At 47.8% G+C, this 23,917-nt stretch overlaps 1 protein-coding gene and 1 pseudogene across 3 annotated transcripts; one reads left to right on the top strand and one right to left on the bottom strand.

Moving 5' to 3' along the window:
• Positions 1 to 503: 503 nt before the first annotated feature.
• WFDC2 (WAP four-disulfide core domain 2) lies at positions 504 to 6,632 on the top strand. 3 transcript variants are annotated; one of them, XM_053890214.1, is made up of 4 exons: positions 504 to 636; positions 1,200 to 1,343; positions 3,999 to 4,151; positions 6,473 to 6,632. In XM_053890214.1, the coding sequence occupies exons 1-3, from the start codon at positions 558 to 560 to the stop codon at positions 4,148 to 4,150; spliced, it is 375 nt and encodes a 124-aa protein (XP_053746189.1). In that variant the 5' UTR covers positions 504 to 557; the 3' UTR covers position 4,151; positions 6,473 to 6,632. The 3 variants fall into 3 exon arrangements, with proteins under 3 accessions (XP_053746189.1, XP_053746188.1, XP_053746187.1); XM_053890213.1 differs by having other exon boundaries at positions 510 to 636; positions 1,167 to 1,343; XM_053890212.1 differs by having other exon boundaries at positions 512 to 636; positions 1,146 to 1,343.
• Positions 6,633 to 23,201: 16,569 nt separating this feature from the next.
• LOC128773534 (peptidyl-prolyl cis-trans isomerase A-like) lies at positions 23,202 to 23,790 on the bottom strand (annotated as a pseudogene).
• Positions 23,791 to 23,917: the final 127 nt, after the last annotated feature.

Raw genomic sequence — 23,917 nt, 5'->3', positions numbered from 1 at the left:
TCAGTTTCTGTGCCAAATGGGTTCATTTATTTAAACAAGTGCTTTTTCCGTAGCCCCTACCGTGTGCTCTGTATCACTACACTAGCCCTCCATCACTAACCCTTCAACCCTTCAACACGCTGATCTAGCTGCCCCAAATCTAACCACTTAATCCCCAGGCTCTACAGCTTTTTCCCGTGGGCCCTGCCCTTCCCTCTCCAGGCATTACAGGGAGACTCAGGAGTCAGGGGCCCGGCCCTCGCCACCGCAGCCGGGTGCTCAGGCCCCAGGGGGTAGGAGGGAAGGGAGGAGCGGGACAAGGGTCTGGCCGCTGCTGGTCTATAGCTGCGCCAGGCCTGGAAGCTAATCAGGTTCCTGGTTCCCACCGGGGCCAAGAGCGACATCTGATCCTGGGGGATTGTGAAACGGAGTGAGGTGGCAGCCCGCCCGCGGTGGCCGCTGAGCCCTCTCCCCCCCGCCGGCGTCGCCCCACCCCTGCCCCACTCCTCCCCGCGCGCGTCGTTAAATCCCCGCATCCGGGCGGCGGCTCACACCAGCACCCCGCCCGGCGCAGCACCATGCCTGTCTGCCGCCCCGGCCTTCACGCCGTCCCCCTCCTCCTCGGCCTGCTGCTGCTCGGCCTCTCCCCTGTCCCAGGTGAGCCGGGCGGGGGAACCCCGGCGCCCAGAGGGGCCGCTCCCGGAGCGCCAGGACAGGCCCGGGGCTAGCTGCACGTAGCCTCTCTGAGAGCTGGAGGAATGGGGATTCCTGGGGGCGGAAGTGGGGACGCCCATGAAGACCAAAATTTGAGGATTCCCTGGTGCCTGAAGGTGGTGACCCTTGGAGCTGAAGGTGTGGGGTCCAATGTGCTGGAGGTGGGGGAGACCAACGAAGACTGAAATTTGGGGCAGAGGCTCTGTGCTGAAGGTGGAGACTTAGTGGCGGGTGGGGGGACCCTCTGCCGACACATCGGAAGCTTCTAGATGCTCAGCTGTGCGGGGGGGGGGGGGGCGAGGATTGAGGGCTCTGAGGACAAGGGTTAGGTAAACCCTGTACTCACAAGTGTCGGGGACCCCGGGCCTGGAGGTGGGGCCCTCTGAAGGCTGTACGGGGGGCGCCTAGGGCCAGGGACTTAATTCCTAGGAGCTGACGATCTGGGGCCCCAGGTGGGCGTCTTCCGGGACTAGGTCTCCTGGCCCCACTGACCGTCGGCCTCCCAGGCAGAGAAGCGGAGAAAACGGGCGTGTGCCCCCAGCTGCAGGCGGACCAGAACTGTACGCAGGAGTGCCAATCGGACGCCCAATGCGCCGACAACCTCAAGTGCTGCCAGGCCGGCTGCGCCACCATCTGCCACCTGCCCGACGGTAACCCCGGGGCGCCCCGAGCGGGGCCGGGAAGGGCGCTGTGCGCTGGAGGAGGCAGAGCGCCGGGATCGGGGCAGGGGGACGCTCCCGCCGCACCCAGGGACCCCTGCAGAGTGGAGACGGATGGAACCCGATCCGCCGTGCGCTCCCTCTCGGGGCCCCGGGCCGGGGGGGGGGGGGGGGGGGGGGGGGGGGGGGGACAAAGGCGTCGCTTAAGCGCAGCGGGGGAGCGGGGGGAAGGGAGGTCCCCCACCCCTGGCCGGATTCCATTCCCCGGTGCGTGACGGATTTCCGGGCAAGCACAGGCTGGAAGGTGTTTCCGGAGGTCAGGGCACCCGGTTCGCAGTTTCCTCCGCGGCTGGTTGGAGCCGCAGGGAAGCCCGGGGCAGGCGAGTGGGCTGGGTCCCAACACCTGGGGCGCTCAGGCCTCTCGGAGTCCCTCCCCTGGGGCGTCCCCCAGCTCTGGCGGAAGGACTTGGAGCGCCTGGCCTGGCAAGACTCCCCTGGCTTCCCCTGTCCAGACGGAAAGACACCTTACAGAATTAGCGGAGCGCCGAGCCCATCTTAAAGATGTGGTTGTGAGCGTCAGAGAAAGGCTGTTGCCCAGGCCGCACCGTCACTCCGTAGCTCTGCAAGAGTCATAGCGAAGTTCAACTTTTGCCCCTTCTTGGAAGGCTGGTTTGAAGGAAGTTGGGACTCCTCCCAGAGCACCCCTTCCCCCTTCCTCCTCTTTAACACAATCTCTTCCACTGTAAGGAGAGAGAGGGAACTATGTGAAGACGTGGGGGGTCCACAAAAGGTCCTTGCTAGAGCTTACCCTCCCACCAGGCTATGGGGACGGTCATCAGAGCAGGGAATGGGCTTAGACAAGGTGGAATCCAAGCTTCTCACTTCTCAGAGGGAAAACTGAGGGCTAGAAGCAGGGATATGACCTGGGGTACCCAGGTATTGTGATTACTGGTCTTTATCCAGGATACAGCCCTTGTATCTTCATGCTCTGTTATTTCTCCCAAGATACCAGTAGTGGCTGGGACTGTTTATAATTAGAGACCTCAGATTTATGAGCAAGGAAGCGGAGAGGTGGAGGGACGACTGGCCCATCAGCTGGCTGATCAGCTGCCCATCAGCAGCTCCCGGGTCTGGAGGCCTCTAACCTGGAGCACAGAGAGGAGGACCAGCAGGAGATGTGGAGCTTGAGAGAGAGGAAGCACGAGGCAGACACACAGACAGACAGACGAGAGAGGTCCTTGGGGACAGAAGGAGTGCCTGACTGTTAGGTGCCGTCTTCTCTGGTCCCTTGTCTCAGATGGACAGACTGAGGCAGGAAGAGGGACGGAGCCAGATGGCTTCCTCGACTAGGATCTTAGTTCTGCCATCTGCTAGTCATGTGATCCTGAGAAAGTCGCTTTACCTCTCCAAGCCTCTGCTTTCTCTTCGGCAAACTGGGGATAATAATCCCAAACCCTGTAGGATTAACATGAGGGCTAAATGAAATAACACACTGAAGATGTGTTTGTGGAGAATAGACACTCTATACACAGTGGCGCGATTTGTCGGTAACCCTTTCCCGACTCCCTTTTGTCCCAGAGAAGCCCAGTATCCAGATCTCCTGCCCTTTGCAAGGGAATGGATTTCTTTGTGCTAGGAAATCAGCTACTCCTGTCCTCCGCAAACTAATCAGCCACTTCTGTGCCTGTGTTTGACTTTTGGCTGGGCTTGCTCCTGGGGCTTCTGGGAATTGAGCCCAGCTCCCTTCTCCTTGACCCAGGAAGTTGAGCATAGGGTGAGTGTGTGTGTGTGTGTGTGTGTGTGTGTGTGTGTGTGTGTGTGTAAATGGGTGGTGACAGGCTGGGCTCAGGTGTTGGTTTTGCTTCTTACCAGCGGTGTGGTGTTGGTGGCACCTGTCTGTGCCTCACTTTCCTGGTCTGAGATAGGAGCAGGGTTAGAAACAGCCCCGACAGAGGAAATACTTGATGTGAGGATTAGAGGAGGTAATGGATCTACACCAAGAACACTGTAAGCAGCACTTCTCTGCGGTGTTGTCTGTGAGTGAGCCATGGATGAGTGAGTGTATGGGGGGGGGGGCATGGAGTGAGTGAAGAGACCGTGGGTGTGCAAACCCCTCACATGTGCACAGCTTACGAAGCAGCAGGGTGTCTGGTGCGCAGACTCTGAAGCCCGATTCCTGGGTTTCCAGTCCTGCCTCCATGGGTGGCGTAATAGACAAATTACTTAACCTCTTGGTGCCTCAGTTTCCTCATCTGTAACATGAGGAAATATTAACAGTACCTCTCCCTCTTGTAGAATTATTGTGGGGATTAGAGGGGTTAATATATGTCGAGTGCAGAGAATAATGGTAGCACCCGGAGGCACAGCGGCTCTGGGACATTTCTGCTCTCCATGTTAGGCCGCAGAGATAGGAAAAGGCAGACCTGGGCCTCGACCTGACGTCCTGTGATTTCAAAATCGAGGATGGAGGGAGCAGGAGGAGGAGAGGTCTGCAGACGGTCTTGCTAGGCGACTCTGGGATCAACTCAGACAGGCGGGCAGCTCTACTGTTTGTGACATGGGGGCGGGGTGGGGGGGGTGCTGGGAGGAGTGTTCATCTCCCGGCATCCCCTCTGCCCACTTCCCGTTGCTCCTTTTTCTCCCCAGAAAAGCAAGGTTCCTGCCCCCACGTGAACACTGACTTCCCCCAGCTCGGCCTCTGCCAGGACCAGTGCAAGGTGGACAGCCAGTGTCCTGGCCTGTTGAAATGCTGCTACAATGGTTGCGGGAAGGTGTCCTGCATCACTCCCGTCTTCTGAGGTAGGTGGGGGGGGGGGGGGGGGAAGGAAGTGCACCGAAGCCTATGGGTAAAGATGGTTGAAAAGGAGGACCTGGCGAACACAGCTCTGTTCATGTCTGTCCATTTACTTGCTTTCATCCAGTCAGCAAGTATCTGTTATCTGTCACGTGCCATGCACGGCTCTGGGTACTGAGGGCGGCCCATGAGCGAGCAAATCAGACAAAAACTCTGACGGGTTTTATGTGCTAATGGGCAACAAAGAAAAATAAATAAGGAAGTAGATTCTGTAGAATGTTCGAGGGAGAAAAGTACCCCGGAGAAAAAAACGAAACAGAAGGGGAGTAGGGGTGGGGCAGGGTGGGCAGGAAGTGGGGTTGCCGTTTTTTTTTTTTTTCCCCCACAGGAATTATCAGGGAAGGTCCCACCCAGAAGGCAGCCCTTGAACAAAGACTTGCCAGAACTTGAGGGGGGGAGCGTGAGGATATCTGGGGGGAGTGTCACAGGCAAGGGGCAGCAGGTGCAAAAGCAGGAGCATCCCTGGTGTTTCATGAAAAGCCAGGAGGCTGGGTGAGAGCGAGGAGGGCACAGGAAGAGGAAGGTCGGCCAGGGGTAAGTGGAGCATGTCTTAGGGGCCTGATAGGTCATTACAGGACTTTAGTCTTGACCCAGAGATGTGGCCGCCATGGAAATGGACGTGCTCCGACTCAGATTTGGAAATGATTGTTCCGACTGCCGGGTGGAGAAGAGGCTGTAGAGGGGCAGTGGCAGAAGCAGGAGACCAGCTAGGAGGCTCCTGCGAGAGTCAGCTGGGAGGTGATAGACCAGGGGAGGCAGGTGGCTATGTTTGGGACGTATGTGAAGGCAGAGGGGACAGCTGATGAATTGGGCTGTGAGGGAAAGAGATTTCTTCTGTTGCCTTAGCATGCACTTAGAAAGTCAGCAGTTGGGGGAGCAGCTGTTTCCTGGGAGAGAGGACAGTGGACAGTGTCAGGAGCAGGTGGGGAGGTGAGAGGCTCTTTGCATGTGGCCAGTGGGAGGCCAAAGGCTGATCCTTAGTTTCGCCCAAAGCGTGGCTTTTCAGGACACACACGGCAGACATCAGATGTATATTTGAAGTGTGAGGGGCACTTGCTCTGTAGCAGGCCGGGGCCACATCTGGCCACCTCTGGTGGCTCTACCCATGTAAGGAAAGGATTGTGGAGCCTCTCTTCCTCTAGTAACAACTAAAAATAAAACAATATCAAATCCTAGAGTAAGTGTGAGGAAGTAAATACAAGACCCCAAGCTCGTGTTTGGTTGGCCCTTGGGGACGTCGGGCACTGTGACCAGGTCTCTGTGCCAGGTGCTGGGGCAGAAGGTGTCCACTGCCCTTCGTCACAGGGCTTGCAGCCCCGTGGCTGAGGCAGACGGATGGACGGACACTCCGAGAGCCTGTCATCAGTGCTGCACTGAGGGAAGGGTTGAGCGCTGGGGGAACAGAGGAGAAAGCCTCATGGGGTGGGAGGTGGCGTGGTGGTGGGAGGGAGCAGCCTTGGCAGAGGGATGATCCTGGCCAGTCCTCAGGGACGACTGGAAGGTCGGTTGTGGGGTGAGGTGCAGGGGGAGCAAGAACCTGGAAGTGCCCTTTGGTTGACATCTCAGTATTGATGGTGGGGCTGCCTTGATAAGCCCTCACCCCGGGGGATTGACAGGTCACTGGTGGGGCCCGGTATTGCCCAGGTGAGAGGACTGAGGCTACAGAGAGGGGAGGGTGTGCCCGAGGCCCTGTGGGTGCTATTTCAAGGTGTTCCTTCAGTGCCTGGGAGGGAACCACGGTCTCCAGGGGCCCAGAGCTCTCCAGTGATACCAGTCATCTCCTGCCTCCCTGACTGCCAGTAGGTGGCTGGACTTGGTGGCCAGGAAGACCTGGGTGTGGATTTCACTTCACTAGCCTTTTTTACCTCCCGGGGCTGCAATTATTTTGCTTGTAAAATGAGATCAATAAGATCTCCTTGACCAGCGAATCCCAGCTTAACCCAAGGAATGGAGACATTCTAACTTCCTGGCGGCAGAAGGGCTTTGAGGGAGATAAATGATGACTGTCCCTCAGGAAGGCCCCAGCGGTCAATTGGGCCACGGTTACCCAGGTATGTCCCGGGCAGGTGTGAAGCAGAAGAGGTGAGTCCAGGACCTGCAGAGAAGTGCAGGCAGAGCCCCAGGGCCTCAGGAAGGTGAGGCTTTGCTGTGCGTGTGTGTTGGAAGGGGGGAGTCGGGGGGGTTTGGTCCAGAATTTAAGCTCTGTCTTCTTGTCTAGTATTTTGCGTATTGCTGTTGATGTATTATTATGGTTTTCTTCCTCCAGCTCTAGCCACCACCACCCGCGGAGTGGGGGAGTGGAAGTTTCTGCCCGGCCCTGCCTGGCTCCAGCCCAGCTGGGCTCCCCTCTTTCTGGCTTCTGCACTCCCTCCAGAGCTGAGCACAGCTTCTGTCTTTTCCAACCAATAAAGTGACCGTTTCCAGCACTGGGGGAAGGGCCATGGCCTCCATTCTTAACCTTTCTGTCCCTGTCTCTCCTGACTCTGGATTGATGGGGGGGGGGGGTGGGGTGGGGGTGGTGGCGACCAGGTCATCCTGGCATGAAGTCCAGGGAGGGATCAACTCTGAGACAGTGAACATACACTCAGGGCTTGGCTCATGTACTACTCGTATAATAGCGTTTTCTTTGGGGAGGTTGGTGGTTGTCCTTTCGGCGGGAGGGACGTGGAAGAGAGAACAGGCTCAGAGATGGGATGGAACGCTTCCAAAGTCACTCCCATTCATTGCCGGGGCCTGCAACACTTCTCTGTGCCCCGGACCCAGGGCTGGGAGACTTGTTTGCGAGATCTCCTGGAGCCACAAAACAACCCTCGATGTAGCTGATGACAGTCCCGTGTTCTAGCCTAGGAGTCTAGCAAGTGACTTGCTTGCGGCCACATGGACAGAAGTTGGCAAAACTGGGGTCCTTTGATCGGTCCTTTGATTGTTTTTCATTATCTATCTGTTTGTTTATTTATTTATTTTAATGTTTATTTATTTTGAGGGGGGGGAGGGGCAGAGAGGAGAGGGACAGAATCCCAAGCAGGCTCCATGCCGCCAGCGCAGAGCCTGACACTGGGCTTGAACTCACGAAACGTGAGATCACGATCTGAGCCGAAATCAAGAGTCAGATGCCTAACTGACTGAGCCACCCAGGCGCCCCTTAACTGGTTTTTTAAATCAAACCATTATTTCGTACAAGTAATGCAGTCACATGGACCAAAATCCAAAAGGTGAAAACGACAACAACAAAAAGGGTCTTTCACCCTTGACCTCCTCCCCCTGCCCCGTGCCCTACGGAGGCACCAATTCTACCAGTTTCTTCTGTGTTCTTTCAGAGACCTAGCCCTGTCTCAGTCCTCACCCTCTATACCCCTTTTCTTTCCCTCTCTCTCTCTCTTTCCCTGTTTTCCCCCACCATCCCTTTCTCTTTTCTCTCTCTTCCCCTTGCTCTCTCTCTGCCCCTTTCTGTTTCCTCATTGACTTTTTTTTTTCTGTTCTCCCTCCATGCCCCTCTCTCTTTATCCCCTTCTCTCAATGTTCCTCTGCCCACCCCAGGACAGCTTTTATCTCCTTCTCTGCTCTACCCACCATTGGATGTGAGAGGTCAGGGCAGCTTGAGGGCAATGGTCTGGAGACAGAAGATCTTGGTGGTTTGGTGTTTGGCCAGTCTTATCCTTCTCATCCTCTTGTGAGTCCCTGCCCCAGGCCATGAACCAGGAAAGACCCAGGGCTTCTCCATCCACCCCGTTAGGGATGCAAGGTGAACATGGACCTGTGGGTGCTCAGTGCATAAGGCTGTCCCTTGGCGATAGATGGCAGTGTAGCCTTCTCTTTTCTGATTTCTGTCCCTGCCCAGGCTTGAGTCGCCTGAGCCCTTGCGGGCAGCAGCAAAGGCATCCAGAGATGGGCTCAGTAGAAGCCCCATGATGGGACCAAATGTGTGGCTGCCACCCCCGCCACTCTCTCCTCACTTTCCCCAGGTTTGTACGGGGAGAGAGCCCTAGGCAGGGTCCCGTCTAACCCAGGGATGGCAGAGGTATGCCTTTTGTATGCATGCCATCTTCCCCTCCGGCACCCACTCTGCAAACCTGCATCGCTCATGCTCCTCCTTTCCCTAACCCAGGGCTCCAGGCAGCTGCTACCAGCTCCCCACTGACCAGGGCCAGCGGGCAAATTTGCTGCTCCCAATTTAACTCAAATGAAGTGCCACCAACAGCATATCAGACCTGGTGGCTGAGATTTTACTGCATGAGAAGGCTGCCCAGGGCCACCCTGAGTTGGGGTCTGAGGGAGATGGACCCTCAGGGCCTCCACCAGAAACTTAAGTGGGGGTGGGACTTTTTTAAGGGGGTTCCGGCCCACGGGCCTCCTGGGGAAGATGAGGTGGGGAGAACCAGGGTTCCTGGAGTTACCAAGGATCCCAGTGATGAACAGGAAGAACTCTGCTGGAAAAAGAGGGTTAAGGGGTAGAGTGGGTCACGTGAGAAAATGGGTGGGTTTGGAGGAGCCCCCAGCCTAGGACATTCCTCTGATCAACTTTTGCTGCCGAGTGGCTGCTGCAGGCCAGGGACTCTGAGGGTCTTTGGTTGAGGGGTGTGAAGAGGAAAGAAGGGGGGACTGCTCTGAACTGGCCCCTTCCTCCCCTCTTCCAGGTCTCGATGAGCTATTTATTATGTAGCCAGACCACAGCCATGCTTAGTTTTGGCTGGGGGGTGGGGGGGTGGGCACGGGGTGGTGGTGGCTCCCAGGGCCAGGAGTCCTGATAAATTGCTGGCTCCAGATGGGACTGTCACTCTCGTGGAACCTCCCAGAACCCCTCAGTCCTGTTGACCCCCCCCCCCCCCAGAGTTCAGGGCAGAGTTTCTTCCCGCCTTTACTTTCTCTTACTTCCAACAGCAAACTGCTTTGCTGATGCCTCTGTGCCCCATCTCCAGTCCCAAGGGCTGTTCTGTGGAATAAGCATCTGCAGAAACAAGCATCCGTTCGGCAGGAAAGTGCAGGCTTCGGGTTGGATGGATGATAGGAGGTTATACACAAAAAACTGAAGTTCTAAAAACAGGCCAGTAGAGGATAGCCCTGACTGAGAAACAACATAAGCAGAGGCATTTGCTCACCCAGGAAATATTTATTGAGTGCCTACTATGTATAGATGGTGGGAGGTTGGTACCAAGGAGGTTGTGAGTGTGTGTGTATCTGTGTGTGTACGTGTGTGTGCATGTGTATGTGTGTTCATGTGTGTGTGCGTGAATGAACTCATGTTTACCATGTATATCATGTCAAGTGATAACTCAAAGATGGGTAAGAGGACTGGTGAACCCCAAGGTGGGGGTTGAGGTGGGTGTGGTTTCTTTGCAGAGGGTGTTCAGGGAAGGTCTTTCATTAAACATCATTCAAGTACTGAGTTGAGTGAAGGAGGGTATGAGCCATGTGATAGTCCATGGGAAGAGCGGTCCAGACCCAGGAAACTTCCAGGACTAAGGACCTGAGGTCAGAGTGTGCTCTGAGTATTTGAGGATGGTCCAGGAGGCTAACGTGGTTGGAGTAAATAAGGGGTCAGGGGCACGAGGGGAGATGAGCTCAGGGAGGTAGCGCGGGCACAGATTATGGAGGGCGCTGTGGTCACTGCAAAGACTTTGCCTTTTATTCTAGGGAATTTAGGAGCCACGGGAGGGGTCTGAGCAGAGATGTGCCCTGATCTGACTTGTGTTTGAAACGATCTTTCAGGTTGTTACGTTAAGAATAGACTCTAGAGGGCGATGTGGGAGCAGGGAGAGCGTTACACTACCGCCACAGGGCAGGGAAGAAATGCCTTTTTGTTCCTGCGTCTTCATCTAGTGTCTTGAGTTCCCCCCACCCCCGCACCCCCCGCTCCGTGCAACTGCCGACCGATGCTTCAACAGCTGGGGATGTACCAACTGTGCTGTCTTCTGTGGCTGCTGCCTGGATCCCTTTGCCTTCTGCAGGTGGATGCATCTTGGGGAAACTAACTCGTGAAATAATCATATTGCAAACACAACAAATACCCACCTCCTGCCCCAGCTGATAATTCTACCACAGAGTCATGGCAAAAGTGAGAGGGTGAGGAAGCTTAAGAACAGAATGACAGCTGACAGAATGCCAACCCTCCATTCAGTGCCACAGCGTGTTGGCGAGGGTCTTGGTTTGCTCAGCTCTGAAAGGTGGTACTTAGGCGAACTGCTGCGACCCCCTCAGCCACAGAGCAACTTGGCATTGGTAGGTCCTGCCTGCAGAGAGAAGAGGTCCTAAACTCAGAAGTCTCTGTATTTCCCCTGCAGCAGAGACATCAACCCCCAGGCCCAGCCAGACCAGACCTATTGGGGTGAGCTCATTACACACAAAGATGGGACCCCTTGAGCTGCTCTGTCCCCAGTGTTTGTGCCCCTCATACCTTAAACACCCCTCTGGAAATTTTTCATCAGATGAGTAATCCAAAGCCTGCGGTTTCTTGTGGGTTAGGGTTAGTTTTAGTTTCTTCTTTAACTTCTTGGTTAGCCCATTCATTCTTTAGTAGGATGTTCTATAATCTCCAAGTATTTGTTACCTTGCCAAATTTCTTCTTGTGGTTGTTTTCGAGTTCCACAGCATTGTGGTCTGAAAATATGCACTGTATGATCTCAATCTTTTGTACTTACTTAGGGCTGATTTGTGTCCCAGTATGTGGTGTATTCTGGAGAACATTCCATGTGCATTGGAGAAGAATGTATATTCCACTGCTTTAGGATGAAATGTTCTGAATGTATCTGTTAAGTCCATCTGGTCCAGTGTGTCATTCAAAGCCATTGTTTTCTTGTTGATTTTTTCATTAGATGATCTGTCCTTTGCTGTGAATGGGGTGTTGAAGTCTTCTACTATGATGGTATTACTGTCAATGAGTTTCTTTATGTTTGTGATTAATTGCTTTATGTTATATATTTGGGTGCTTCCACATTTGGCACATAAATGTTTACAATTGTTAGGTCTTCTTGGTGGATAGACCCCTTGATTATGATATAATGCCCTTCTGCATCTCTTGATACAGTCTTTATTTTAAAGTCTAGATTGTCTGATATAAGTATGGCTACTCTGGCTTTCGTTTGTTGACCATTAGCATGATAGATAGTTCTCCATCCCCCTATTTTCAATTTGAAGGTGTCTTTAGGTCTAAGGTGGGTCTCTTGTAAATAGCATATAGATGGATCCTGTTTTCTTATCCATTCTGTTACCCTATGTCTTTTGATTGGAGCATTGAGTCCATTGACGTTTAGCGTGAGTACTGAAAGATATGAATTTATTGCTGTTATGATGCTTGTAGAGTTGGAATTTCTGGTGGTGTCCTCTGGTCTTTTCTAATCTTTGTTGCTTTTGGCATTTATTTATTTATTTATTTATTTATTTATTTATTTATATCTTTTCTCACCTCAGAGAGTCCCCCTTAACATTTCTTACAGGGCTGGTTTAGTGGTCACAAACTCCTCCCCCTTAACATTTCTTACAGGGCTGGTTTAGTGGTCACAAACTCCTTTAATTTTTGTTTGTCTGGGAAACTTTTTATCTCTCCTTCTATTTTGAATGACAGCCTTGCTGGATAAAGAATTCTTGACTGCATATTTTTCTGATTCGGCACGTTGAATATATCCTGCCACTGCTTTCTGGCCTGCCAGGTTTCTGTGGATAGGTCTGCTGCAGACCTGATCTGTCTTCCCTTGTAGGTTAGGGACTTTTTTTCCCTTGCTGCTTTCATGATTCTTTCCTTGCCTGAGTATTTTGTGAATTTGATTATGATATGCCTTGTTGATGGTCAGTTTTTGTTGAATCTAATGGGGGTCCTCTGTGCTTCCTGGATTTTGATGTATGTGTCTTTCCTCAGGTTAGGAAATTTTTCCACTATGATTTGCTCACATAACCCTTCTATCCCTATTTCTCTCTCTTCCTCTTCTGGGACCCTATGATTCTGATGTTCTTCCTTTTTAATGAGTCACTGATTTCTCTAATTCTTAAATCGTGCTCTTTTGCCTTAGTCTCCCTCTTTTTTTCTGCCTCATTATTCTCCATAAGTTTGTCCTCTATGTTACTGATTCTCTGCTCTGCCTCATCCATCCTTGCCACCGCGGCACCCATCCGTGATTGCAGCTCAGTTATAGCATTTTTTATTTCATCCTGACTAGCTTTTACTTCTTTTATCTCCACAGAAAGGGATTCTAGTCTATTTTCGACTCCAGCTAGTATTCTTATTATCGTGATTCTAAATTCTGGTTCAGACATCTTGCTTGTATCTGCGTTGGTTAAGTCCCTGGCTGTCGTTTTTCTGTGCTGTTTCTTTTGGGGTGAATTCCTTCGTTTTGTCATTTTGAAGGGAGAAAAGGAATTAATGAGGTAGAAAAATTGAAATTAAAAAAATTAAAATTAAAAATTAAACACACACATACACACACAAAAATCAAATAGATGATGCTAGATCCTAGGTGTGTTTTGGTCTGGGTGTTGAAAGTGGTTTGACAGATTAGAGAAAAAAAAGGGGGGGGGGAAGGAAAAAAAGGAAATTGTTTGAGAATTTTAAAAAATGGATATACTGAAGTAGTCTAAAATGAGATGATGGGGTAAAATAGAATTTGAAAAAATATACACAAAAATAAAGAATATAGTAGAAAAAAAATTAAAGAAAAATATTTTTAATAAAAATTAAAAATAAATATGAATTTTTGCTTTTTCTGTATTTAAGAAAAAAGAAAAGAAACAAAAAAGAGAAAAGATAAAAAAAGAAAAAAAAGAAAAAGAAGAAATCGTTTGAAAATTTGAAAAAGTGAATACACTGTACTAGACTAAAATAAAATGATGGAAGTAAAATAGAATTTGAAAAAAATCTACATAAAAGCAAAACTATAGTTAAAAAATTAAATAAAAATATTTTAAATAGAAATTGAAAGTAAAAATGAAGTTTTTCTCTTTCTGCATTCAAGAAAAAGAAAAGAAACAAAAAAGAGAAAAAAGAAAAAGAAAGGAAAAAAAGGAAATTGTTTGAAAATTTGAAAAGGTGAATACAATGAAATAGACTAAAATAAAATGATGGAAGTAAAATAGAATTTGAAAAAATTTACATAAAAGCAAAAATATAGTAAAAAATTAAATAAAAATATTTTAAATAGAAATTGAAAGTAAAAATGAAGTTTTTCTCTTTCTGCATTCAAGAAAAAGAAAAGAAACGAAAAAGAGAAAAAAAGAAAAAGAAAGAAAAAAGGAAATTGTTTGAAAATTTGAAAAGGTGAGTACAATGAAGTAGACTAAAATAGTGATGGAAGTAAAATAGGATTTGAAAAAATTTACACAAAAGTAAAAAATATAGTAATAAAAATTAAAGAAAAATATTCTAATAAAAGTTGAAAATAAAAATGAATTTTTTCTCTTTCTGTATTCAAGAAAGAGAAGTGTAAAAGAGAAAAAGAAAAAAAAAAAAAAGAAAGAAATTGAATAGATGGACCTGCTAACAGATTGAAGTAGGACTGAAATTGCTTCGTTTTCCCCGAGAAGTCAGTCTATGTAGCGCTTTTTAGTCCATAAACTAAGCCGGCAGTGAGACTTGTGTTCTTGAAGAGAGAAGTTGGCCCAGTTGGGCGGGGCTCAGTGTAACAGCTCCGCTCTCCACTAGATGGTGCTGCTAGCCTACTGGGGTGGATTGTTGCCGCGCTTGGAGGTGCGTATGCGCATGCGTGGAAGTGGTGAAATGGCGCCACCCAGCAATTCCTGTTCTCCCGGATCACCAATCGCGCACCCGTCCTCTGTCTCCAGCTCTCATCCACTCCCCGCTTTTTCACTATCCGTGACCAGGCCCCAGGCAGTACCTCTCTCCCGAGTTTTGTCTCAGATGCAGCTGTTTTCTCTGGCCCCTTACTTCTGAAGAACTGCGGCTTTCACCCGTTCTGCCCCTCTGTGGGAGGGACTTACCGAGCAATGGCTGAATGAGCAATGGCCGAATGTCGGCTGCACCCAGGAATGCTTGCTGGACCCTGCTGCTGCCGGTGCCCCGAGACTGCGGCCAGGTGCCAGCCCGGCCCAGAAAAAGTTCGCAAGACAGTGTAGCAGCAGCGTTTCAGGGATTATGGAAAATCACAACACAAATCTGGCACCAGGCTTCACCCTTAACGACCTTGCCCCAGCACCAGAGAATGTGGCTGCCTTCCGGGGTCTGCTGGGACCAAGTGGCTACAACGGTCTCTACCAAATGTCCTTCCAGCCGTGGAACCACTTTTCCCCGTGTGGCCCGAGAACCTCCCGGACCCGACTCTCTTCCTGGGAATTCGCCCTTCCCACCAGAACACCGCCAGGTATCGAGCTGTGGAGTTGCAGCCTTTGCGCTCCCCTTGTTTACAGTCTTAATGGAATTTAAACCCTCTCCTTTCTCCCTTTTTTAGTTTAGTCCCTGCGGCTGTTTCTAATTTTCCACTTTCTCTCCAGCTGCTTTTGGGGAAGGGTGCTTTTCCCATATTCTCCCCCACCCAGTGTCCGTCCTCCCTCCGCCTGCAAAAGCGTTTCCTACCTTTTGCAGCTTCTCGCTCCCCAAATGCACCTCTCCGTGCTGCGTACCTGCTGAATTCTGTGGTTCAGGTTGTGCAGATTGTTGTGTTAATCCGCCAATCAGTTTTCTAGGTGTGTAGGATGGTTTAGTGTTGGTCTGGCTGTATTTCAGGAACACGAGACACACAAAAAACTTCCATGCTGTTCCGCCATCTTGGCTCCTCTCCTGGAAGATAATATTTTGACTTTGAATTTTTAATGTTCTCCCTTAGAGTTTTGTATGTTTGACTTTTCTATAAAATGTAGGCATTACTTTTATAATGATTTATTATAATAAGATTTTTTTATTTTTTTTATTTTTTAAAATTTACATCTAAATTAGTTAGCATATAGTGCAACAATGATTTCAGGAGTAGATTCCTTAGTGCCCCTTACCCACTTAGCCCTTCCCCCCTCCCACAACCCCTCCAGTAACCCTCAGTTTGTTCTCCATATTTATGAGTCTCTTCTGTTTTGTCCCCCTCCCTGTTTTTATATTATTTTTATTTCCCTTCCCTGTGTTCATCTGTTTTGTCTCTTAAAGTCCTCATATGAGTGAAGTCATAGGATTTTTGTCTTTCTCTGACTAATTTACTTAGCATAATACCCTCCAGTTCCATCCATGTTATTGCAAATGGCAAGATTTCATTCTTTTTGATTGCCGAGTAATATTCCATTGTATATGTATACCACATCTTCTTTATCCATTCATCCATCGATGGACATTTGGGCTCTTTCCATACTTTGGCTACTGTTGATAGTGCTGGTGTAAACATTATAAGAGTTTTTAAAGGGAATCTTACTGGCTGCTCAAAAATCTTGGAAGCTACTGCTAACTGTCCTCATTTCCAGTAATCTTGGATAGAGTGCATTTCATCTCCCTCAGTTCCATTTGCAGATTTTAAGATTCAGCAAAGAAGCATTCTGAAAGTCCAGAAAGGAGCATTCTGCTACAAGTAGGTCTGACTTGGCTAAGCCCCTCACCTTCAAATTTTGACTCCTATCTCCCCCTTCTTCATCTCATCTTGCTTGCCACCAACCCCATTCCAGACTTGAATACGCCTCACCCTATTCTACTTGTTCTTTTCTCTATAGCACATTTACCATCTATTATGTGTATTATGTATTGTCTGTTTCTCTCCCACTGAAATAGGAATTCCACAAAGGCAGGGTCTTTGTTTTGCTCATTGCTTTAGCCTCAGCACCTAGGACAGTGCCTGACACATATATTTGATGAACATATATTTGATGAAGTGAATTGAATTGACTCCCTATCCTATAAGTTAAGAAATGGACTCTCTCTGTGATGCTGGACCCCTGCCCTATTCCCAGGCTATTATTTTTTTTTTTTTTTCCTCAAGTTCGCTGACATACAGTGTAGTCTTGGCTTCGGGAGTAGATTCCAGTGATTCGTCACTTACATATAACACCCAGTGCTCATCCCAACACATGCCCTCTAATGCCCATCACTCATTTTCCCCAACCCCCTTCTGAGGCTATTCTTGAAGCTCTAACATTCCATACCAACTTTGTCCTAATGCTGATCGAGGTTCTTGGCAGAGGGTGAGAAGCAGGAGAAATGGGAGAGAGACCTGGAGCTGCAAGCTGCCACCCAGCCTGTGGCCCTACCTGGCATTTTAAGGGGAAAGGGGACCAAATGGGAGTAGCCTAGCTCCATGTTCAGCTAATTTACCCCTAACTTCTGCTATTTACAAGGTTGGGCCACCCCTAGAACATAGTGTCCAGCCAAAGCACAGCTCTGCCTTTCTCCTTAGGCCTTATCTGATCCGATTTTATCTAAGGTCACTTTACTACACTTCAGGGTGGAAGCCCCTTTAACAACAATAAAACAACTGCTACCATTTGTTGAGTGCCTTTTCTTTCCAGGGACCATATAGAATACTTTTCACACGTTACCTCTCTTGAATCAACATAGGATTCCCACAAAGCTTAAAACCCATCTTATACACAAGGAGAGGTTAAACTACTTTGTTGTCACATGGATAGCAGGTTTCACAGTCAGGACTGGGACCCTGGCCTGTCCAGCTCCAATGTTCTTGTATCATTCATTCAACAGACACCTACTGAGCTCCCATAATGTGCCAGGCATAGTCTTAGGTGCTCTCTCCCTTCCCTCTGGGGATGTCAAGGAATTGTTGGAACAACACATACATTGTCCAGAGGTCAGAAACAATCACTTACTTGGAGAAGATGCAGACTCAGTATATCTAAACAGAAATATCAAAAGCACAGTGTGCAAAGAGGGCCCAACTTTGTTTGGGTTAGAGAATCATTTGTCTAACCACATGTCCAATCACCAGAGTCCAGCACATTCCCCACCCAACTCCTTTCCTGGATCCTCCAGAGATTTGATTTTTCACAAGACAAAGCTGGCATGCTTTAGTGGGATTTAATGAGCCTTGGATTTGAAGTCTGAGGTTGTGCTTTTGAGTCCAGAGGCTCTTGAACTTGGGCAAACTATTTAACCTCTCTGACCCTCAGTTTTCTCACATATAAATTGAAGTGGATTATGCTGGTTTGGCTTGCTTCCCAGAATCTGGCACAAGTGTTCAATGAACATGCAAATGTAATTGCATCATTCATTGTAAGTGCACACAAAGGCACATGCCATTTGCAGGTGTGTGTGTGGGGTCATGAAGCCTTTCTGGAAATGAGGTGCTAACCAGATCAGGACCATGCTTGGTCCCTAAAGACAAGTGTTACACATTTTTCTTATCACTAGTAGCTCTTCCTTCTCTTGAAACGCGCTGAAGCTATGATACTCATCCTTTGGACACTGCTTCTCCCAACTGTAGTTTACAAAATGGTTGGTAAACTCCCTCCACCTGCCGATTTTCACTGCTTCCTCTACCTTTATTTCCTATTTATCTCCTCTTCAGAGGAGACGCATATCTACATATCAACATCTCTGGGATTCATCTTCTTTTGTACTTTGGTGGTTCGCCAGCATTCTTCCTGGGATCTCTTTCCTTCGCTCTCTCAGGTGGTTAAATCAGTTCATCAGAAACCAAAATAATGGCAGAAGGAGGCGCCCAGGGAGTGCACAGACTGGCATTCGCCATTCAGGCAGAGGAAAGGCAGGATTGCTCCTTTGTGAGAACTTACCAGGGTGCTCCCGCTTCTAGAGTAGCTGGCCTAGAAGTAAGAATTGGTCTTTTAACATACTATACAGAAGAGCAGTTTTCATCTGGGGAGGGGCAATTCTGCTCCCTCCAGGGACACTTGGCAATGTCTAGAGACTTTTGATTGACACAACTCCGGGGTGGGAAGGGACCTACTGGTAAAGGCCAGGCATGCTACTAAACATCATCCAATGTACAGAACAGCCCTACCACACAGAATTGTCTGTGCCCCAATATCAGTACTGCCAAGGTTAGGAAACTTGCAGAAGAATTATGGACGTAAGTACTTTTTAAATTAAAAAACATTTCTAACGTTAGCAGCATGATAAGAATTGCATGCAGTGAGGGCAGTACTTGACAAGGTGTACCTGTAATTTTTTTTGCTGTACAGCCTTTGTGGGTGGGTGTGGGAGGCACTGGACTTTGAAAACCAGGCACACTGTACCTGCTTGTCCTGGGGGATCTTTGACCATGACTCAGTAACGTGGCCCTTTCTCAGGTGATTGGGTGCAGGGTTACTGTGATTCCAGAAGATGGAGGGCAAGTTTAAGATTTATTAAGTGCACATTAGAGAAGCTGGCAGGTTCTTGCTGGTTATCCACCTCTTATCAAAGGACTCTTACTAACCCCACATCAACGATATGTGCATGTATGCATATGTGTATGTCTGTATGTGTGTAAATAATTAATTAAATCGCTTTTGACTGAGACCCATTTGATTTGGGTGGTATGGGGATAGGGGAAGTAAACTGGATGGAATTTTAGAAGAATGAAGTTTCCCCATTTATATTCTAACCTCCATATAACCTTTCTCTTATCTAGAAAGGAAAGGAGACTAACAACACTTGAGCACTAACTATATGTCAGGGAGACTTCTACCTTGTCTTATCACATTCTCATAAAAAGTCCTTGGAATAGATTTTATTGCCATACTCATTTTATAGAACAGGGAAACCAAGGCTTAGAGAGAAGACATGCTTGTACATATAATGAATACATTTATCATAAGCATGCACATACCAAATGAGTTGATTTCTATTTTTACCTTATTTATGTCCCAAATAAATGTCCAGAGGGCAAAAATAAGGTTAATCACTTTTAGAGTCAATTTATGTCTTAAGAAATCCAAGAGGAAGATTTAGGAGACAATGACAGTTATATGGACTCTGTTGATCCTTCCCGATATGTTATCCCCACAGAGTGCAACTCATTTGGTGAGAGGAAGACGTAGAACGAGGGCTTGGAGCCTCAGGTCTTCCTGGGAGGTGTGTGGTCTACAGTATGTTTTACTGAATCCTCTGTGGCTCTGCACAGATCCACCCTTCTCCCATCAATACCACCACTAATATGTTTTTGAACATCACTGGAGGTGGGAAGGATGAGATCCTCAGGTGAGTCTACGGGGGGAGATCCTTTCTTTGTCTTTCCCAGTGGTTCAGGTGTGGTAACTGGGGCCCAGAGAAGAGACTGATTGGCTCATTATTGCACAGAAAATAAGGGCTGGGGTCAGCTTTACAGAAGAGTTCCTCAAGCCCAAAACTTTTCTACTGTTTATGGAACTAGTCTAGCTTTACCCTGTTATTTTGGAGAGAATGTTCTCTCTGTTTCTCACCCAAGCTCCAATTCTTTCTGATAATTAGATCCTTCCAATGAGAAAGTAAGATAGTAAATGACCTCGGTGTTGCACACTTCTGGACATCCATGTTCTAAAGGGCACCTCTTCCAAGGTAAAATTTAACTCAGAGGAATATGGGGTCCACAGCATATGATGACAAGCTTCAGGAACCAATAATGGGGAAGGACTCCATTGGACACATCACATAAGGGTGACAAACTCTCTGGCAATAAAAAAGGTCTCTTGTGCTCATTCAGACTTTTAGGCTCAAAGTCCCCTCCAGGTACCATCTTCCACCATATCCATCAGCATTTCTAATTGCAAATGCAACTCTGGTTATTTTGAGCAGGAAGGAAATTTATTTTTAAAAAATTTGGGTAGTTCACAGGATCACCATCAGGACTGGAAAATAAGACTAGGAGAATGGCTGGGAACAAGGAAGGCTGCAAAGTTGAAGCCACAGTGAACAGAACACTGGGCACTTGTACTGTCTTGCCCCATCAATGCCATCACCATCATCCCTGCCAGTACTGTTCCCAGAAAAAGGATGAGGCTGTCTGTTGTCACTGTTGCCATCAGAATGAATTCTCCATTGGCCTTGCTTCCTTGCCTACTGGCTCCTAGTTCAGTGTCTGCTCAATGTGGGAGTGTCTGATTGGCTGAGCCCACGATAAGTACCTACTTCGTAGCTGCAAGAGAGGCTTTGAGGGAGAGTGTCTATGCTAGTAACTACCTGCTGTCTCTCAGCTGTAAGCCCATCCTTTCACACTCTTCTCTGTGATGCAGCCAGTGGGACTGTGAAAACTGAGTTTTCCCTCATTCTTTTGCCAGTTGCGTCTAGTTAGACTCTGCGTGGGAGACACATAGAAGAAACTGAGGGGAAAAAGTAAAATGAGGGGAGATGAGGCAACAGAAAGAGACATCAAAGAATCAATCACAATTGAAAATAGAACTACCCTAAGAACCAGCCATTGTACTACTAGGTATCTATCCAAAGGATGCAAAGATGCAGACCTGAAGGGGCATATGCATTCCAATGTTTATAGCAGCGCTATCCACAAGAGCCACATTATGGAAAGAACCCAAATGTCCATTGACTGATGAATGGATACAAAAGAAGTGGTATATATACACACAATAGAATACTACTCAGCGATCAAAAATAATGAAATCTTGCCATTTGCAATGACGTGGATGGAACTGGAGTGTATTATGCTAAATGAAATAAGCCAATCAGAGAAACAGTTATCATGTGATTTCACTCATATGTGGAATTTGAGAAACTCAGCAGATGAGTATAGGGGAAGGGAAGGAAAAATAAGATAAAAATAGAGATAAGGCAAACCATAAGAGACTCAAATACAGAGAATAAAGTGAGGGTTTCTGGGGTGGGGGCCTGGATTAAATGGGTGATGGGCATTAAAGAGGGCACTTTTGGGGATGAGCACTGGGTGTCATATGTAGGAGATGAATCACTGGGTTCTACTCCTGAAGTCACAAGTACACTGTATGTTAGCTAACTTGAAAATAAATTTTTTAAACAAACAAACAAACAAACAAACAAACAAATAAATAAATTTTACCTGGTTTAAAAAAAGAAAGAAAGAAATGAGGGGAAATGGGATTTTTCTTCCTGTTTCTGGCTCCAGTCAGCATGTCTCCAACAGCAAAAAACAGTTACACCTCCAGCTTCTGGATCCTTTTGGCAGTTTTCAAGCCACATGTATTGCACCTCCCCAGACACACCAGCACCAGCTGGATGCACCTCCCAACCCAGTGGGCCCAGCACTATCTGAGCCAGGTTCCCCTCAGAGGTCTGAACGCCAGTCACAAGTGCATTTTAGAAGACTGAGTCCCAGCCACACAGCCCCCATCTCTCTGTCCTGCCAGAGGCGTGAGCTCCAGCTGTGCCTGGGCCCCGTTTATGAGCGCCTAGGTCTGAGATTCCCAAATAATTTATTCTCTCAAATCTTGGAGTCATGGACGCACTCCCTACCACTGCCAGTGCTCATATAACCAATTCTCAGCATTAAATCCTCTCTGTTTGAGATACTGGGTATAGTTTCTGTGACCTTTACTGAACCTTGACTGATAGGGAGTCTAGCTCTTTCAACTTTTATAGTGGAATTCTGGTTTTACCTCATATCAAGACTCCCTGTAGGGACTTCTTCAACTGTAGGAATGGGATTAAGATATAGGAATGGCTGACAAAGAGCCATTATACACATCCTGATTTCCAACTAGGCCGTAAAATCTGGCAACACCTTGTCACTCTTCAAACCTGGATTTTAACTTCAGCTTTGCTATTGATTTGCTGTGAGGTCTTGGACAAGTCTATTTCCTACTAGAAGCTTCCATTTGTACACGTGTAAAAATAAAAAGGAAAGTTATTGGGGCTGAGGAACTCAACATTTCCTGAGTTTCCAAATCATCTCCAGCTTCCTCTGGGCATCTCTGGCTCTGGAGACAGCTTCCAAGAGAGAATAAAGAGAGGGAAGATAAGGGGTCCTGGGTCTGCATGACACCATGAGAAACACTCGAAGATTCTATTTTGAGGTGTCCTCTGGGTTCTAATGGGCAGAGTAATGAGAAAATAGTTGATAACAAAAAAAACACAGCATCTTCCACTGAGGACCTTGTAAGGTAGAGTGTTCCCTCCACTCAGCCCCTGAGGGCTTTGAGTTCATTCCTGAGGACAGCAGGTGAGAAGACACTGTCAACTGCACAGCACACTCTGGCCATTTCCAAGGGCTGCTCTGCTCCATGGACCTTCTAGGGCAGAATTATTTTGTTCCAGTCATTCATGTATGTAAACGTAATCAAGAACTGAGAGGTACTAATGGGATGGACAAACTTCAGGTCCTTATCAGATTTGGCTGGGTACCTGCACAGCCGTAGTTCTTCAAATTGAGAAGTACTCTTTGACATTATTAATCCATCACCCTCGACTCATGGACAGGAAACTGAGGTCCTGAGAGGAGCATCCCTCCACCCTACCCTGTCTCAACCAGGTCATACCTTCAACCAGGGGCAAAGTTGGGATTTGTATTTGGATATTTTTATTCCAAGATAAGCGTTCTTCCCACAGGATGTTGACCAGTGATGACTTGAAAATTTGGTCTGAATCATAAAGATGTACAAAGACGGGTTTCCCAGGAAAGGAGACTAACTCTCACAGATGTGTGCAGGCAAGGGCCACGTAAATGTGGGAGATGCCACACACAGGAGCCATTTGGCTAGATGGTCACTCTGCACAACTGCCAGATTAGCAGGGCTTTGGGGGTCTTCCAGACAATCTTTCCCCAATGCTCCCACTTTTAATGATTCTAACATTCATCTAATGATTTTAATATTTTCTCCTGATCTCCTTCTGTAAAAGGAGCAAGCACCAAGATACTTCTTAAGCCTTTTTCCCGCCCCCTATCAGTGGATTGGCCCTTAACTATCATCTAATCCACAAATTCCGAAACTTTAAAATCACTTGGCACTACTTGTTAAAAATGCATATTTATGGTGTCTTGAGGACCCAATTTTTATTTTGTTGTTGTTGTTGTTGTTTAGTTTTTATTTCATAATCATAAAGTTAACTCTGCAATCCAGCTAGACTTGGAGGAGAGTAAGGAAAATACGAAACCCATAGAACTGCAACAAAAGAAAAAAAAAGCTTATAGGATATTTCAAGAAGATGGAGGTGAGGGGATGCTCTCCTGATCTAAAGAAGGAATGGTCTGGTAGTTAAGATAAAACACAAGTCAAATTTATTAGATTTGTCCACAGTCAGCAATAGTGACCTTCTTGCTGTTTGTGCCATTCCTGGGCCTAAAGCGCCCCATGGCTTTCACAATATTCATGCCTTCTTTCACCTTGCCAAAGATCACATGCTTGCCATCTAACCACTCAGTCTTGGCAGTGCAGATGGAAAACTGGGTATTGTTTGTGTTGGGTCCAGCATTTGCCACGGATGAGATGCCAGGACCTGTGTGCTTCAGGATGAAATTCTGACCATCAGATTTCTCCCCTTATAGACAGACTAGCTGCCAGTGCCATTATGGCATGTGAAGTAAAGTCTCCACCCTGGCCAATAGTCCCAAAATAATCCAGTGAAAGAAGAAAACTTTATCACCTATTTTTTTCCTCCCCAGTGTTCAGAGCACAAAAGTTCTCTGCTATCTTTGGTACTGTGTCTGCAAACAGCTGGAAGGAGATGTGGCCCAAAGGGTTGCATCCCACCTTGATATCGAAGAACACGGTGGGGTCAATTGTGGCTGGATGGTGTCTGCAAGGCCTGAAGGACATGTATTTTAGACAGCTCCTGCCCACCCCAAATGACCTAATGTAAGTGTTTGTCAATAGCATTTTCAGAAATACCCAACAGTTTAACCAGCCCTTTTTAAAGAGGGTGAAACTGAGCGAAGTGGAGAGG

This window comes from Panthera pardus, unplaced genomic scaffold, assembly GCF_024362965.1.
Source record: "Panthera pardus isolate Hobbes unplaced genomic scaffold, ASM2436296v1 HiC_scaffold_25, whole genome shotgun sequence".
NCBI classification, from domain to species: Eukaryota; Metazoa; Chordata; class Mammalia; order Carnivora; family Felidae; genus Panthera; species Panthera pardus.
Note: the sequence above shows the minus strand (reverse complement) of the source record. Positions and strands in the feature narration are given on the sequence as shown.

Bases quoted from the DNA above. Each gene is read 5' to 3' on its own strand.
- WFDC2 (XM_053890212.1), top strand. From the start codon at position 558: ATGCCTGTCTGCCGCCCCGGCCTTCACGCCGTCCCCCTCCTCCTCGGC. The intron at 637-1,145 runs GTGAGCCGGGCG...CTGGGGCCCCAG, and splicing joins CGGCCTCTCCCCTGTCCCAG to GTGGGCGTCTTCCGGGACTA. The intron at 1,344-3,998 runs GTAACCCCGGGG...TTTTCTCCCCAG, and splicing joins CATCTGCCACCTGCCCGACG to AAAAGCAAGGTTCCTGCCCC.